Genomic DNA, 18,625 nt, shown 5'->3' with positions numbered 1-18,625 from the left:
ACTGTCATCAAAAGTGTACATTCAATAAATTAACAATGCATTGTCTTTGTTAAGCGACCAGTGAAATGACTCTAGATTACATAATTTACATTAGATTACAGGTGGAATGAACCATTCACGAGACGAAATCTGAGAGGATGATGATGATGATGGGGGTGGGGGGGGATTGCAGGGAAAGGGTCCACAGAAGTTAGGGTAGGGTGATAATGTATAGCACAAAGTTGGTAGGCGTAATCGTGATGACATCATCTACCCTTTGGCCTCCGATCACCAACGATCCAACCCCCTCGGCCCCCATGAGAGTTCAGGTTCTCTACACATAGATGGGCTCGCGTCCCTCTGTCTCTTCCTCTTCCTTTTTCTTTTCTTCTTCTCTCATCCCCAAAATCCCCCCACCCCATCCCCGCCCCCTCCAGCCCCGGTGTCTGCTCACACACGCTGGGGGTTGTCTCTGATCTGAATGAGACTGGGCCGGTCCAGCCGAGTTGTGGCGGCCTTCAGGGCTTGTGTTTGAAATGGGCCTCCACTGCAAAGAGCAAAAACAAATACAAAAATGTGTGTGGTGTACAGAACAATGGGTGTGATGTTTGAGGAGCAACGCCAGAGTTGTCTTAATGTGGGAAAAGCATTCTGCGTGTCCCGTTTAATAACTCATACATGAGATGAGACTGAAGGTTTCTTTCTCGCCAAAATGTTCCGCACCTGCATATTCCTGCGGCCTCATCGGTCGATTGATGACCCTCTGGAAGGCAGATATCCAGTCCCGCTGCTCGGCCTCGGTCTCGCAAGCGAACAGGAACTTCCTGTCCGGCGTGACGATGGTGATGCCGTGGTTCCAGTGGTAGCCCTGTGTGGAGGAGGGCAAGCCGGACAGGACGGTGTAGCTGTTCTCCTTGCTGCCGATGAAGACCTCGCCCCGGGCGTAGGCGTCCTGGGACACAGAGGGGACAGACAGAGTGAAGGGACTACCGCAGGGCCAAACGCGGCCAGTCGGTCTGAACAATTAAAGGACGTCTTACCAGAGGGTCTTTGAAGTACATGAGTCGCCTGTCGTCCATTGTGAACCACCTCTTCTTGAAGCCCTCCGTGTGCTGCGGCAGAGCGAGAGAGACAGTTAGGCCGGGGGAGGGAGGTGTCACCAAAATGAAGCCTGAACAATAACTCAACAAACAAAACTTAACAATAATCATACCCTCTTATCTTAAATGTTTTTTTTTATCATTTGTGTTTCTGTGCGATGTATTTTGAAGTAAATGTGCTGTATAAATAATACTTGACTTGACTTTGGTTAGGTGAGCATTAAATGGCCACACATTTTTCTAACTAATCCCTTATCTTTGCATTTGTTATTGTAAAATACCGGCTTGTATTTTTACCTTTTCAGGTCTTAACAGCTCAAACAAATGTATCTACAATGATTCAAATGAAACATTCTGAGAGGAGGAAGAAAAAATGCATCATTCAATGCAAAGTGTTTCAGGGGTTGCAGGCAGCACAAACCTTTGGACCTGTTTTCTCCATAAATCCTTCCCTCATGAAGTTTCGGGTCAGTTTGGGCACCAGCTGGAGGAGAAAAGCCAAAAGGGTCACACGAAACGAAAGCACGCATGTGATATTGAACATAATGCTCGGTTAGTCACCCATCCCATGGTGACTGAAGTGTTACGTATAATCTTCTGGGATGTTCCCCCCCGGCTGGCTTGGGAATGCATCGGGGATCACCTTTAACAATTATCTTCCCTCGCAGCAAATCCTCACCTCCTCGTCACTTGCTCCAGGGAAGGCCACCTGTAGGTAGTGGAACCTGGCCGCTCGGATGGCGTTGAACCAGTCTACCATCTCCTGCACCAAAACAAAAACACACCTCAGATGCAACAAGTCCTGCTTGAAATTGCACAGTTTCTTCTTGGGGCTCAGAAGAAGTAATGTTGTTTTTATGTTTATTTTTTGTATCTCCAATGCCAGTGAAGGCAGCAGTGAGGTGTCGTCAGAGGCACCTGTGCCATGTGGATGCTGCAGAGCTGTCGATACCTCCACCACAGAACAAGAGTCACAGTGACACTGAATGAACTCAACGAACTCCTGCTGTCACAGCCTGCAGTAAAACCGCTCTGCCAGCAGAGGGAGCAGTGCTGTTCCTGTCTCAGGCGCTGCTCACTCTCCTCTTTAATCTTCTCCTTTTTTCTCCCCCCTTTTTCATTAACTATCTCTCTCTCTTTCTCTCCTTCTATTTCTCATTATATATATTTAAACTGTTTAAAAAAAAATCTACCCGAAATGAACGAGTGGGTGGTTAGTGTAGAGGCTCACAACATCTCTCTCTCTCTATTTCCCTATCATTAGCAGCGCTCATCCTTTTCCAGGAAAACTTTCTGACCTCATCATTCCCCACGAGGAAGGACCAAGCTGAGCCCAGGAGGGAGTGGGAAGTGACCGTGATAACCTGGGAGGAGGGACGCTCCAACCCTACAGGAGGATTTGGATGTGGGGCAACATATTTCACGTCAGACAATACAGCGGGGCCTGACCGAAGGACTGCGGCACATTTTCCATCGTGTTCAGCTTTGATCTTTGAAATGAAACCATGCCAGTGAAGGTTAAAGTGCTGAGTTTCAGCTTGAAGGCTGTTTGAGGTCGCTCACATCCATACTGGTGGACGCTGCAGCAGTCTCAGCCCTTTTTCAGTTTTTTTTCCTAACCCCAAAGCCCTCCAATTTGTGAACAGTAAGTCAATTCTTGCCCTCCTCTCTGAATGTATGGATGTAGACACCTTTGAGGTAAAGCTAAATGTCAGCAGTCCCCCTCCCGGTAGTCACTGTCTCAGAGCCAAAACAACACAAACTCTGTCACTATCCAAATACTTTCTGACTGCTCTGTCGGAAAAAGCCAACAGGAGATGAACTAATGTTGGGACACTTCAAAGTCCAAGTTTGATTAGTAAAGCAGACATCATAACACATCATGCTACCTACCCTGTACTAGTGCACAGTATTAAAATGACCTTAGCGTCGCTGTGGTAGACGAAGATGTTCCTTGTGCTGTTGTCTTTCAGGTAGGTGATCTGCAGGCCGCACGGGTTGCCGATCTTGGCTGGTTGGAAGGTGGCGTTGAGGGTCTCGATTTTCATCACCGCTTTGGGATCCCTGGCCTTGGGGGGACGGGAGGGGGAATGTGTGGGGAGACACAGACGACAAAACGGGATTAATTTTCCTGTGTATTGAGGGTTTTGAAAAACCCCCCTTTAAAATCGAACGCATCGTCGCGCTTACGTCCTGCTTGTTGAAGTATTTCAGCGCGCCCTCCCTCTCTGACAGGATGAACTTTCGGCTGAGAAACTGACCGTTGTCTCTTCCTCGTTTCCATAGGAACCCCTCTCTGTACCCTGGGCAGAGAGTGAAGGGAAGAAGAAGTGTTTGGAGGCTGTTAGGAGGCGTTTACAACGGCAACGGTGAGATGTTGGTTCGTTGTAAGATGTGACTTCAGTTACGCAGAAGTCAAATATTGTTTGAAATTGCATGTAGAAGACAGAAAAACACAACATCCAAGAGGCAAACAGACAAGAGAGGGACGAATTTAGCAGGAAATGCAGGATGAGACGGCGAACAGAGAGATTAAATTTGCCTCTAAAGATCAAAGAACATCCTTTTCCACGTTAATGATGCAATGTTCTATTCATAGCCAGTAATGCCGTCTATTTTTGGGTAACAAGCTCTGCCCACACTGTTCTCCTCCTCTCACTCCTCTAGTTCTGACGCGTTTTCTTTCTCATCGGGATCTATTTTGGTGGCGGTGGAAGATGTCGAAGCATGATCATCAGGTGATTAACATTTCAGCCATCTGGCTTGTTATAGTGATTTATAATGAGCATGTATTTTTTTCAGAAAAGAAAAAGAAAACTTGTGCTGAAGCGAGGAGTTAGAGAGCATAGAAAAGCTCAATAATACATTTCGAAGAGAGATTTGTCCAGAGGAAGCAACGGATAAGCGGGGCCTATATTCAGTAACAATATACATGTACAAGTATCATAATCTAATCTTTCACATAGTTTCTTTCCTCCACTGCAACATTCTCCCTATTAAATGCCCACTGCCATTGATTAACTTTCCTCTGTCTCCCTCTGCATTCCGCTTCATCCATGTATGTGTGTGTGTGTGTGTGTGTGTGTGTGTGTGTGTGTGTGTGTGTGTGTGTGTGTGTGTGTGTGTGTGTGTGTGTGTGTGCGTCTTTGCGGCTGCGACTTTCTGACATGAAACATTCACCTCCACTGGCATTACCTCATCGATCAATAGCCCTCCTTGTCCCCACCCATGCCTCCTTCCCTGACACTCTTTTTTTCTTCCTCCTATTCTTTGCATTCCGGGTCAACTTTCAACATTGGTGGGGGCCTGGTTGCTGCCGACAGTCAGTCTCACACACACACACACACGCACACACACACACACGCAGACACACACACAGACACACACGCAGACACACACGCAGACAAACAGATGCCATACACCCCATAATGAGTAATGAAGAAAGGATGAATGCAGATATAGAGATGACAGAATGACTCATATTATTACACTCTGTCTGCACGTGTGTGTGTGTGTGTGTGTGTGTGTGTGTGTAGCAATAAATGAATGAGGTCACTGCGAGCCAATCACAAAGCTCCATCTCCAACAGCGGGAAATATATACTAGTTGACACAGACACACAAACACACACATCTCTTCTGCAAACATATGCACACATACTTAGGAGGAGACGGGAGAAAAATAATGTTTGAAAGTCAGCCATGGTTGTTTCAGGATAAATTCATTCCAGCTAGTGGGATCCACTGGGAAATGTTTTGCCGAGGTGTTTTCAAGGTTCTGCTTATCGAACGGTAAAAAGCGCAAGATTAGCACAACAAAAGATCGTCCGTTTTAATTATCCTTGGTTACGCTTTATAATAACTACACGCTATGAAGCATTAGTTAATTAAGCAGGTACGAGAGGCAGTACTGTGTCGTGCAATAATGTACTGTTCAAGGGAGTTGTGCGCGTCGGGCCGGCAAACCCTTGAACTGTACATTATTGTAGACACAGTACTGCCTCGAGTATTATAATACGGGTACCTGCGACTTTATAAATAGTAATAGTAAGCTCCCTTTCAGCACAAAATAGTTGTAGCCACCAAACCTTGTGTATCGCATTTCAGCGACAGAGAAAATAGTCCCGGGACGCACATACGGGACTATAAAACTGACTGCCTGGTCAGTAAATCTGACCAGGTCGGTTGGAAGCAGGTGGAGGATGACACGCAGCCACCGATGTAAAGAAGTGCTCTTGCTGCTTCTGTCCATCTTTTCTCCGTCATTTTTCTCCTCCATGATGTTTAGAGAACTTGCCCCGCGTTGGGACCAATTACCAACGTAATTATCTCTCACTAGAAATTATCATGATTTTGTGGTCAAACCCTTTTCATTCCTCATCTCATTTTAGGGAGGAAGTGACGTGTGTGTTGTCGTTCGTTATGCTAGTGTGGGGGATGCTACGTGAGCTTGTTAGCTGTTCCGTTTGAGCTAACGTTACTGTTAGCGAAGAGCCCCGTTGCAATACTGTGAACACTCAAGCAATACACCTGCAAGTTAAGGAAACCAACGTATGCGAGTCGTTACTGCGGACGTTACAATATCAAAGTTTACACGAAACATGTTTGGTAACTGTCAAGCTTGAAATGACAACTAACGGTCGCGCAATTTAAATCTACCTGTTATTTTAAGTGCGCACTGATATGGAACGCTCTAAATGTAAACAGGCTGTACAGTACTTTATGGCTGAATAAACTACACCTCGTGACTCACTCTCAACCAATCAGAATGCTTGATTTGATCTACCCGTATTATAAGTATGAGTAAACACTTAATTCCTCATTTATAAAGCATTGTTCCACACTATAAATGATGGATTCACCATATGTAAATGAAACATTATATAATGCTTCACAGTGTGCAGTTATTATAAAGTTTTACCGTTTATTTTTGTTTGTCTCTGTAATATATATGTATAATACATTTACAAATGGCGAATCCATCATTTATAAAGTGTGGAACAATGCTTTATGATGAATTAAGTGTTTGAGACCTTCCAAAACTATTCCTTCAATAGTGTTTTTACATAGTCCTCTATGTAAACCAAGTCCTTTCAACGCACACCTCACCATTCATTATTCAAGCAGTGCGGCCGTGTCTGAGTTCAATCGGAGTGGACACCGATGAGGGTCTTCACAAGTACAACCATGTCAGTGCGGGTACCTGCAGAGTAAGGCTCCTGTTTTTCGATGAACTCAAACTCGTTCCGCTCGTACTTGGCTCTGATCCACTGCTCTCTCAGCATCCTGGAGACAGAGAAAAAGAAAAAGGAAGGAAGAAAAAAAAGCCCACAGTTAGCTTTCAGCTACACACTCACTAACTGGCCTGTGTTACACACGTGTGAATTCTTTCCTACACAGTATTACCCGCACTTTAAGTCAATAAACGTTTATAGCGAATGGTTACAGTTCATCCCACGGATAGATTCCAACCGTGGGACCTTTGTTGAATGTCAGACCTCTCTCTCGCTCTCTCTTTCTGACAAAAACATGTTTTAAATTATAATCTTTTTAATTGTAATTGATTCCTTTTGTGTTCAGTCCAATATGTTCAACAAAAAGATGTTGGAAATAATTTCCTTTAATTTGTTTTCTCTTTCATTTTATTCAACAAGAAGTATATATGTTTATTTATCGCAAGTATCACAATATTTTACGTTATCGATATTTTTCTCATATTGTGCATCCTTGCAGTACAGATGTTGAAAGGTGAAGAATCATCGCCTCGAATGGCTCTTTTAGTCAAATATGACCAGATAGCATTTGAAGCTTTGAGTGTGTCACCTGCGTGATTCCATTTGTAAAAGTAAAAATGTATTGTTAACTATTTATTGCAATTTTTGCAAAAGAGAACAATCCCCCCATTAATTATGTATACCTTATTTATTTATTTAGGTATCTATTTAAAGAACTAGTTTGAGAATTTGGGAAATCCTTTTTTTCCACTTTCTTGCCAAGAGTGAGATGACCAGATTACTACTGTGCCACCATATCTAACCTCATATCTGTAGTTTAGCGGCTGCTAGCTGTAGATTAATATTACACATACAAACACAATTGTATATACAGTATATATATATATATATATATATATATATATATATATATATATATATATATATATATATATACACTGTATAGTGTGTACAGTGGTATTGATTAATACAATGACAGAGCATTTAATCTTTAATTGTTTTCCTTTTTTTCTCTATTGTTACTTTAAGTCCCGATTGTAACCGAGTAATGGAATAGTCCTTGAGCTCATGGTCTTCAGCAATTTGTTTTCACAGTTTATACCAAAGCTGTTTATAAAAGAAGCAATCTGAGTTTTAGACAGGCTTCTTTCTCTTTAGGATGGCAACACTTGGCACATCACCATGCCAACGATCTCTCTCATCCTGTTTCTTTTCCCCTCTCCACCTTCAGGCTCAAAACAACCGTTCCATCAGCAGGAAGAGGAAAAAGCGCCTTGCTCTTAGCGGTTATCCCTTTGGATGGCACCTACTGATGACAGTATGATGATGTTGGAACTAAAAAACCCTGTGGTAGCCCAGTCGGGGGAGTCGAGTGAGCGAACAAGAACAGACACCAATGGAGCGGACGCTGTGGCAGAAAACACATCTCTCTCTCTCTCTCTCTCTCTCTCTCTCTCTCTCTCTCTCTCTCTCTCTCTCTTTCTCTCTCACTCCACCCGTCTTAGTTCTGTTTGTGTCTATTTGAATCTGATTCGGTGGAAAGGTAGGTGGACACATGAAACAATGTTCGAGACAATCTGCGTCACTACCCCAGCTTACACAAAGAACTAAACTGTATGAAGTAGGGAAAAGGTAGAAAAAGAAGAAGAAATAAAGTATATCATGTTTGTTGGTTCAGAATAGTCCTCGAGCAGCCTCCGAAAACAGAACTGTGACTCAAAGTTACAAAACCATAAAACGTGAAAAGACTGGTAGTGTGTGAATACCTTTTATTGGCCTTTTATACACGCGATGAGGAAGAGGAAGGTTTTTTTGTGTGTGTTATACACAGTGAGAGGTGTAACTGTTTAATATATCTTCATTAACGGTAACAACCCCACCGCACAACATGGTGTACAGTACTTTGGCCCTCATCAGCATGCAGTGTAGCCGCCTTATTTTCACCTATATGGACCGATGAGCTCACCAAGGGTCAATTATAGAACAAAGTAAGACTTTAAATCTGCACTTATCAATATCGTTATATATTAAATCAAATGACGTGTCATGTGTCACATGAAAGTGGATGCTCCTAGTAACGTGAAAAAAAAAACTTGGACTATACATTGAGATGTCAAACAACTAGCATTTTCTGAGCTCTGGGTGAGGTTTTTACAAATATAAAACCTTCATAACTTTACTTTCACCATACAAACGTTCATATTGGACCTTATTATACAGCTTTACAGACATATTTTTCATAGTGGTGGACTATGGGGAAAACATTTGGGGATTTTGTTCCGTTGACTTGTTCAAGTACAAGAGCACAGGTGTTACTAATAACATTAACGACGGCTTCATTTTCTTCAGCCATCAGGCATTTTATTGTTTACATCTGTGCTTTTCATATGATAAATGTCAAGATGTCTTTCATAAAAAGGCACTCATGCTAGCTGCGGCCAGCCATCTCCCAAAAGGGCACGCCATTCTCTTTCTCTTTACTATTTACACTGGAAACAGTTGTCAAAATATGAGTCAATTTACAAGTCAGTGTTGATATTTTGTCCAATAAAGGTTGTATTACACCTTGACACACAACCTTTAAGTGACACTGGTGGACACTCAGTAGAGGACGGACTGTACTATGTATTGTCTTCAACACGGGTTAAGCTAGGCAGTTAGCCTGGCAAATGGTTGTTTGTTAGCTAACTAGCAAGTAGGAGAATTCAGTTAGCTAATATGTTCTCCTTTCAGACGACAGCTCGTATAATATATTAATAATACGTTTATTTTTAAAGCACATTTCACAGACAAAAAGGTCACAAAGTGCTGTAAGATGGAGCAGTAAAAAACCCAATACAACAAATAGTGAAAAAATTAAATAAATAAAAACAGATAAAAAGCAGGTTTTTAAAGTAGATCCTATGCTCTACGGGGAGCCAGTGAAGAGACCTGAGAATGGGGGTGATATGAGACTGTCTGTTTGTCCTCGTCAGTAATCTGGCAGCAGCATTCTGCCAGTATAGACATCATGCTAGCTGCACCTCAAGCATTGACGTTTGAAAGTTACAACTGAGAGGACCAGCACTTACTTGCAGTCAGTGTGTGTTGGTCTGTAGTAGAAAGCAGGAACCTTCTGCTCGTATTTGGCCTTGGCTGCATTGTTTCCTGCGGTGGCCATCAACTGCAAGGGAGACAGAACACAACACAACTTAGTCATTTTACGGCTAAATACTGGTCAAAGTGGAATATTCACTTATATTTTTATCTGGCAGTTTATTTTAGTAGTTGTTAACCAGCACACAGTTTAGAGGTGTTTTATTCTGAAAAAACGTCTATCCAACCAGCTATAACAGTTTTTAGTGGATCTACACTGCACAGCTATTATAGTAATAAAAGCCAATATGTTTCAAATTTTACAGAAAGTGTGCAATTTTAACAACGCATAATGTGTCTCCTTAACTTGTCAATTGGATTCCAAAATAAAATCAGATCTAAATAAAAGAAAGACCAACATCTTTGCTCCTTTAGGACACTAGAAGTAGGAATAATACAATTAAATACCAACACTTTTTTACAGCAGACATATCAAGGAAATAAACCCTGGAGAATTGTGACTACAAAACTACAAATGTGCTTAAGCGTAGACAATATTAGGTGTGACAGAACCTTTTCAGGTATCATATTAAATGTGGAATTGGCGACACTGCATTTGAATGCGTTTTCCTTCTTCCCTCACGCTCTCCAATGTGCGTCCCATCCTGGGATAATCCCTGAGCCCAATCCACCTGTCTGAATCCCTCAACGCGCCTCTCTTATCCCCTGCGGGGCACCAGAAAAAGGGATGCAACACCGCAGCGTTTTTATTTATTATGAAGATCAAACAGCAGCAAATAAATTCAACCGAACCACAAACCTCGAGAAGGAGACACATCTGCTGCCAAAATGTGATGCATCCGACATGTCGGGTGTGACATTTAGAACAGGATATCAATGTTGTCAAAGCCAAAGATCAGGCTCCATTTAATGTCCCCCTCTGCGTCATACGGTGTGGTTTCCCCTTTATGTCAAGTGCTCACTATTCCAGACTGTGAGATGCTAGCAACAGAGCATTACGTCCAGTTACTGTTGAACAAAATAACCAAATGTCCACGATGATGTGGCAACAAAAAAGCGGGACCACGAAAAAGTCCAGATTTTTCTCTCTCACGTAAAGTCAAAGAGCTCCTCAATTAAAACATGCCCACCTTCATGCAATCCCAATGATAAATCTAATTTGCTCTACAGCCAAAGGCTCTTCCTACACAGCAATCAAATCCAGTTGTCTAATCAACTAATACGCTCGTGTTTTGGTTTTTATATTTAAACACCCACGGCTCCACAGTATTACTCTTACATTTTAACCTCACACCTCGCTCTCCTCTTAAGGCAAATCCCCGGTACATGCCAATTATTGTCCTCCCACATCTCTCCAACCTCCTGTTTCACCTTCTGACTCATGTCAACATCACCTCCCCCCAAAAGGCTTTTTTTTTATCAAACCGCTGACACGATCCACTCAGGGCAGAACTTTTTTGGACTATATAGTCTTACAAACAAATTATTTATTGCGGATTTGCACACAGATGTCATATTTCTTGCCGACTTATTTCCGAAGGGGGCACAGCTCAGCTTTTTTTTTACACACTGAAGGAACACATTCCTACCCACGGAATGGTACTTTGTTGATCCCTTTTAGGAAACGCTCTCCTTCCAAAGGGAAGTCAGAGGTCAGCTGAAGAGCAATGATCTGAAGCAGATTTTTTAGTTTTTTTTCAACTTATTTGTATTGGCTATAATACGCCAGATGCAACTTTCTTTCGTATCTGTTGTAACCTATTGTTCTCCAGATTCCTAAAACCCCATGCCTGACCGACATACACTGCAGCTTTGGCTCTAAAACTGTCAGTGACATAAATCAGTGACATGTTTCCTCCTCCTGCTTTATTTTCAATCTATATTGTTAAGAAAATGTCCCCCGACTAGTTTGTTTCCATAGAAACAATAAAAAATTATGTGACATTTTCAGACCCTGTTACCATGGGCTCCATACCTCTTTTGTGTGTGTCTGTAATGTATTCATATGCATACCAGTTTGTATGTTCTTCACTAAGAGGCCAACAGAAAAGCTCACACCTAAGTTTGAATTTAGCATTTGTCTGCCATACGAGGAACTGATCATTGTCACAAGAGTCCCATTGTCTAACCCGCTGGCACCAGAGCCTCCTGTGCGACACACACACCTGATGAGCCGGGCCCTTAAGGTACTTGACAGGAATCCAAGCAGTCATCGAGCTGGGACAAACGCATCAAAGACTGTGGCACATATTGTTCACTTCAATTTAGTTTAAAATCAGGGCTAAAAGACAATCAAGCGTGTGACTCTGTAATTCAATCGAATAACCTAAAGCGTGCTTTGTTGTGTGTTTTATGTATCGCTGTGTGCGAGTATTATTTTTTTTATGTAGCGGTCACAGAAATATTTATTAATGTCCCTCTAACCTTTAAGATTAAATAAGACAAGACCAACAAGACTTTTCATTATGTGTCACAATCACACAATCATGTGATTTTTTTCGGACTCGTGTGAGAACCAAGCGTCCTTAAAGGAGTAGTTCCAACATTTTGGAAAATGTAATATGATAATTCTTGGGAGTCCACACTGGTTGCCTGGCAACTGGTCTCACCCGTGAATTGGACACACAGTCGATGGTCTTCACCCAAGAAACGGTCTGGCACAAAAAACGTTGGATTAAGCAGACAAAGATATATCTGCTGGTCAGCAGGTTTGAGGGGAAACACGTCTTTAACTTGAGAATTATAATGTCTCGAGCTTAATGAATTTGGACAAAGAGAAAGGGGGAGGTGCTGTTTCATTTATCAGACGTGTGCTTGTTTTTGGATAGATACCTCCAAGATTTTTTGGGGGGATGTGAGCTCTGATGCATGTTGGCTATCACTGCCCTACCTCCACCTCGCTGGCATCCCACGTGTCTTGTACGGACTTGACCTTGGTGATCTGGGGGATGATCCGGTGAAGGAGCGAGCATGCCTGGCAAACAAACACACCCAAAGTCAGCGACGCCCAGTCCGGCTCTGCAGGAGAGAGAGAGAGAGAGAGAGAGAAAGAGAGAGAGAGAGAGAGAGAGAGAGAGAGAATGGAGTTGAAAGGAAGGAGAAGTGAGGTTGGGGAGCGAGAGAGAGAGAGAGAGATAGAGATAGAGAGAGACAGGGGGCAGGAAATGAAATTGGGAAAAGCGGTACAGAAGGACGACAGAGAGGATGGCGGTGGGGTCGGGGAGAGATAAAAGGAGGAGGGGTGAGAAGATCTTCGTCATACAAGCGCCGCAACAAAGAGAACACCAGCTCAGGGTCAGGCTATGAATACGGAAAGTGCTGAATTGCTGATGGGCAATATGAGTGACATAATTGAAGCAAACATTACAAGAGTATCCCTACTCATAAAGGGAGAGCGGGCACCAAAAGAAAAATGGGGTTTTGGGGGAAATCCTATTTAGCTTACTGAGAGGAAACAGGCAGAGTTCTGATCAGATCTCAGCCGGAGTAGTTATCAGGTTAGTTCCATCACCAGACTCCAAAATACACATTCATCCATGCAGACACAGCTGATACAAATACAACTCTTACATTTCTCTGTCCTCTGGAGGAACGGAGGAAGGGAGAGGAGGAAGAGTGGGGGTTCTTTATCGTGCCTGAGAGAGATGATGTGAGCTCACAAGATTCCCTGCAGGTTTTGCTGGCATCCACGATAATCGTCCTCCGATTTATCTCTCTTAACCCATGACAACGCGGCAAAAGCTTTTTTCTTTTCTTTTTTTTTTTTAAATGTCAACTCATCTTTTCATCATTCTGGCTTGCGATTAAGCATAAAGCACCGGAAATGGCGTTTTTATGAGAACAAATAAAATGTGTTACATCTCACTACTTAGTTTTTGCCAGCGACACACACAAACACACACACACACACACACACACACACACACACACACACACACACACACACACACACACACAAATACACACATAAACACAACCCTGCTGACAAAAATCACACAACCAGCCATTCGGCGGTGAGGTCATCGCTGTCTGAGTCAGGCCTTATGGAGAAGCAGACAGCACTCATGGAGATTACTGTGGCCACATGACTGACTAACCACACACACACACACACACACACACACACACACACACACACACAGACACACACACGCACACACACGCACACACACACACGCACACACACGCACACACACACACAGGGTTCCCTCCTCTACATGTTCATAGGAGATGTTTGGCAACAGGATTAAAGGGAACAACAGATGCACAGTGGTCGTGGCGAACAGGAGGTGCAAAGCTCCTGATAGTGTGACTCTGCTGTTTCGTTTCTCATATGCTGTTTGTTAAAGAGCTGCTGCTCCGTCTCTGAGGAATTGTTAAATAAGTAAAAAAAGTCCAGTAACACGCTTCGTATGGTCAACAGAGCTTTTGATTATGACCGCAGAAGGTTGAAGAAAGAAGGCCCTGTGGCGTTACTGCAGGGCAGATGCGGGATAAATGGATGACGGGGGGGCTGCCATTGTATTTATACAAGGCCATTGTATTCATACAATGGCAGCCCCTGTGCCTTGGAGTATTCACAGGCACTTTTCTGCATCTGCAGCAGTTTCACGCGTACGCCTGGAAGTGTACACATCAGTCTGACAGTGGCTGCTTCATGGTGAGGGTTAATGACGAGACAGCGGAGGCCAGCAGAGGTCGTGGACCTCTCATGTCTTGGCCGAACCCCCTGACAGGCACTGCAGCACAGGCTGTTGTTTTCTGTCTGGTACATTACTCAACTTTTATTTAACTTCAGTGAGTGTAAAAAAATGTAGAAGGGAAATCATTGATGTCTTCCTCATTACCAAAGGCTGAGTTTTCATAGTGTACATTTGCAAGAGTGAATATTACTGTAAATACAGTGCACAGCACACAGGATTCCACTTGAATCTGTTGAATTTTGTCCATGAAAAGCTGCAATTTGTGTCCTTTTGTATATTACATCTGTGCTATGCTTCAAGTGTCCAGTATTTGATGTTCCACCCTGACAGACACACTGCAGTCAGAACTCAGACTGCTTTGGATTCCCCTTTCCTTCATTTGCATACTATGCTTGCAGTCCTTGACTCTAAACATCAGGTTTTGTTTGCTAAGTGTAATTTCAAAGGAAAAATATCCTTCTTTTTTGCAAAGTGGGGCACATATGTTAAGTTTCTTGCATTTTAATGAAATCATTTGAATATGTTATCATACAAATCTCCGTGATGTGGGACGCTTAAATAGAACGCTGCATTATTTCGGGCAGAGCACTGAAGTTGCGTCGTACATCAGCTGTTTCATTCACGCTTCACCTTCGGTGGCTCAGCTGTTCGGCATATTCCTTCAACAGCAACCATTATAACCTACGACTCACGAACCACTCTCGTCTATACCTTGATTCAAACTCTGGTCATAATCGCTGAAACGGTTCAATCAACAAGTTATGTCTGTGCAACTTCATGTTTGAACTAAAATGCAACAACGTATCATTTGCTCCCTTGGTCCTGAGCTACAGGTGTGACTTGTGGGTTACCCGCAACGTCCTTCCTTCCTTAAATGTGAAGAATAAGATGTTCCCCCTTTTCTTAACTAACAAAGGTCACTCCATTTTGACATTTATTTGAACTTTAAAAGGTTTTCATTATATGCCCTCTGAAAGCTAAATGCCTGGGAGCAACATTTGTAGCAGATCTGCCTTTCAATAATATCACTACATTTAGCTTTTTTCATCACTAGGTAAGGATTAGACTGTTTATGACAAATAGCTACCTTGTAACTTTTTGATCAGTCTGTTGTAACTTCTCTCATAAAAAAAAAGGTTTGATTCCCACTGGGATTCTCCAGTTTGACTCCAAATTTGAAGGGCAACTTCCTGCTGGTGATACTCTTTTTCTTCCCTCGATTCAATCCTGCTTGAATTATGTGCATGACTTCCTTTCACTGAACCGGTATCTGCAAGCGTTAACCCCTCTGCATGTTGTTGGAACGCAGCCTGTCGCACCTTAAACAGGACAATGTGATCAGACCTCCGCCTTCTCCAGCGGCACGGGAGTGCGACCTGAAGAAGTTGCCTTGGGAAATCGTACTGTCGCAAATTTAGCTACATAATTAACAAAAGGTATCATGGGGATTTGAGCATGAGGTGTCTCCATCAATCTACCGCAAGGGGAGGTCACAGAGGTTGAATGCTGTATAGGTGTGGCTGAGAAGCATATGCCTACAAATGTAAGTTGACAGTGAATATTCATATAATAACTAAATAAAACATATGTGGATATGAATAAAAAAGTCTCAATTTGCGTGAGGCAAACACATTACCAATGCTACAATTGGCGAGGGATATTTTCTAATGTATTAAGACACGGTGTTGCAATGGGAAAATGCAGCATTTTTCAGTTTTCTCCTAATTTCCTTTAAAAACACATAGAAAAACAGTTTGGAAAGCCATGACCAGGCTTTCATATGAGCCTATACCACCTCCACTCTCATCATAGTTCCTGCTGTTGCTGCTGTTCGACAAACACCATCTTCACACCTTAGAGGACTGCTGAGGTTTCTCTCCGGAGGGAATTGCTCGTTTGTGTGTCCTTAGCAAAGGGCAGATCTACAGCGCTGCTGACCGACAGAGAAAACCCTGACCAATAAGCTCCCGGCTCAGCCTCTGAGCGGCCTCATCTGAGCACACCAGCAGAGAAAAGATAGGGAGGAAGAAGAAAAAACGCAAAGGTAAGGAAGGGCAGAGTAAGAATGACTAAGCATGAAAAAAATGAAAAAACACATGCTGTGTTGCCACTTTGTGTGTTTTTCAGACCAATTACCGCAGGATTTCTGTCCGCTTAATGGATTTTGTATCTGTGATGGCAAGATAAGGGTGAGGGAGGACAGCAGGTCACTGTTGACGATGTGACAGTCTGTCTTTGCTTTAAGAATGCTATTCTGTTTTTTTTTGTTTTTTTACATATGAGTTGGTTTTATCTAAATATTTAGGCAAACAATAGAAGCATTAAACAAAGGTAAACGTCGTTAGTCTCAATTAAAGGCAAGTCAAATAATTGAAAAAAAGAACTGTGACTTTTAGGGATGCCCAAGTAATAGACATGATCCATCCATCCAGTCATCGGGAAGACATGGCGGTGTTTTTCGCACAATGGCAATGCTAACATCTGTCATTTACCAATCATATAACATATTACCTAGCAGGCTCATCAGTAGAAAGTATACATCTATAAGTCTGCACTACCGGTTACATCCTGCTCTCCCTAAGCATCCCTTAGTTCAAACCTATTCCAGTACACAGCATTATTTTGCCGTGTTCAGATGATATGTGGTGCTTTGAGCTGTAATGAAACTGTGTTGTTGTTTTTCTACAAAAAGGCACCGAGATAAGCCCCCCCTACCCCCTGCTGGGACGGAGCCGCCGAGCCAACATCAATAATTCATATCTTGACCATCATGATGCGATATGAATTATGAGCCTGGGAATGCCTAGTCTGGAGGAAGGGGGATGGAGAAAGACACGTTCTGGTTGATGAATCGCTATCCGAGCGCTTTCCAGCCGTGCAGCCTGCTCTGCCTGACATTTCATGGCAGGAGCCCGGCATTTGAACTCAAATATAGAGCGAAAGCTTTCTGTTGGGTTCAACCAACGTTATGCGGTTACTGTGGGTTGTGTTCAGGTGCCTCGCACGAGGGGATTCAAGCACTCACTGTGGGATCAGAGAGCACATATGAGTCACTTCATTAGATCCCCCTAGCTGTGATCGGTCATCCCTCAGCAACTAGCTTCACTGACTATCCCACAGCAGCTGCACAGCACATCTGTCCCACCTTTGCTTCAGCTGGGCTAAATCTGATTATGTAATGATTGTAAAATGGGAAACCAGCACGCCTTTAATAATCAGAGCCAATGTTTCCTCTCTGCTCTTTGGATCGTTGCAGAACAGTTTAGGTCAAATGAAAAGGCCATACGGGTATCGGTGATCGTGCTAATTTTACCCAAACAAGACCTGTACGTCTGCAGCCACGTGTGTCCGTGTAGCTGTCTCTTGCTTTAACGCTAGAAATTCAGAGTATATCTGTTGCCTCCACACGTATCTCAACATGGCGACGGCTCGCGGCTAGAGAGAGACTTCATTCTCTGCTTTAGAGTACAAATAGTTGTTTGCTGCTATACATGAATTATGTTAATGTCGTATAGAGAAGCTTTGATTAGCATTAAACACAAAGTACAGCTGAGTTTGATGGGAGTGTCATCCGTTTATAAACATATTATGACCCAAGAGGAAACATTAAGGGAGCGCCACAATTATAATAATTCATCCTGCGGGCACCATGAATGACTACATGTCACGGCATCCGATTGTTGACGGGACATTAAGGACGTAGGAACCGTGAATGTCTGCACAAGATTTTGTGCCAATCCGTTGAGTCGATGTTCATACACTCTGAAGGGTAAGTACAAACTTTCAACTGCTGGTGATGCTGGATGAAAAGGGAGGCGATCACTCAAAGATTTGTGTGATTCATCCACTGGGAACCATGAATGCTGAAGCAAGTTTCATGGCAATTCATGTGGCAAATGTTCTGGAGTGTGAATGAACTGGTTGTATGTAAATTGATGGTACTGACAACCAAAAGGCCACATACCACACACACACACACACACACACACAGACACACACACACACAGCCATGACAAAAGCCTTGTCTCTGCTTATTTCACAACGCGATAACATCCTCCAGTCCAAAACGGACTCTTCAAGTGTCCTCGCTATCTAATTCTGCGAGGGCGCCTCCGGCTCCAAAAGCTGCTCCTGGACAGCCAGTCCTCAGAGGAGCCACAACCAGGGCCAAGGAACAGGCATCCTGGGCGAGTGTGAAAGAGAGAGAGAGAATGGAGAGATGAAGAACGGGATGAAGCTGCTTTATCGAGAATAGCATAGCTCTGGTAAAAAAATACATATTAAATGAAATAAAATAGGGCCATTTAAATGAAAAACAAACATGCACATAGCAATAATTACTGAGCAAGCTCCATGGTGATGCTGACAGTGTAGAACATGATGACACCAGACCACAACACCAGCAAACACACACTGTGAAAACACACACACACACACACGCACACGCACGCACACACACACACACACACACACACACACACACACACGCACACACACACACACACACACACACA

General features: G+C 43.1%; 1 protein-coding gene across 1 annotated transcript; it reads right to left on the bottom strand.

Annotated features, from left to right (window-relative positions):
* Window positions 1-497: 497 nt before the first annotated feature.
* On the bottom strand, window positions 498-9,475 carry LOC306732929 (arf-GAP with dual PH domain-containing protein 1-like; the record flags this gene model as incomplete). The annotated part of the gene is made up of 9 exons (XM_079214107.1): window positions 9,384-9,475; window positions 6,282-6,364; window positions 3,270-3,382; window positions 3,002-3,148; window positions 1,759-1,842; window positions 1,501-1,563; window positions 1,020-1,091; window positions 703-931; window positions 498-526 (listed from the first exon to the last, which is right to left on the bottom strand). Exons 1-9 carry the CDS (start codon window positions 9,470-9,472, stop codon window positions 498-500), a joined length of 909 nt encoding a protein of 302 aa, XP_079070233.1. The 5' UTR covers window positions 9,473-9,475.
* Window positions 9,476-18,625: the final 9,150 nt, after the last annotated feature.

The sequence above is a fragment of the Taurulus bubalis genome (assembly GCF_910589615.1).
Source record: "Taurulus bubalis genome assembly, chromosome: 2".
Lineage (NCBI taxonomy): Eukaryota > Metazoa > Chordata > Actinopteri > Perciformes > Cottidae > Taurulus > Taurulus bubalis.
The sequence above is the reverse complement of the archived record's forward strand: the minus strand, read 5'-3'. Positions and strand labels throughout refer to the sequence as shown.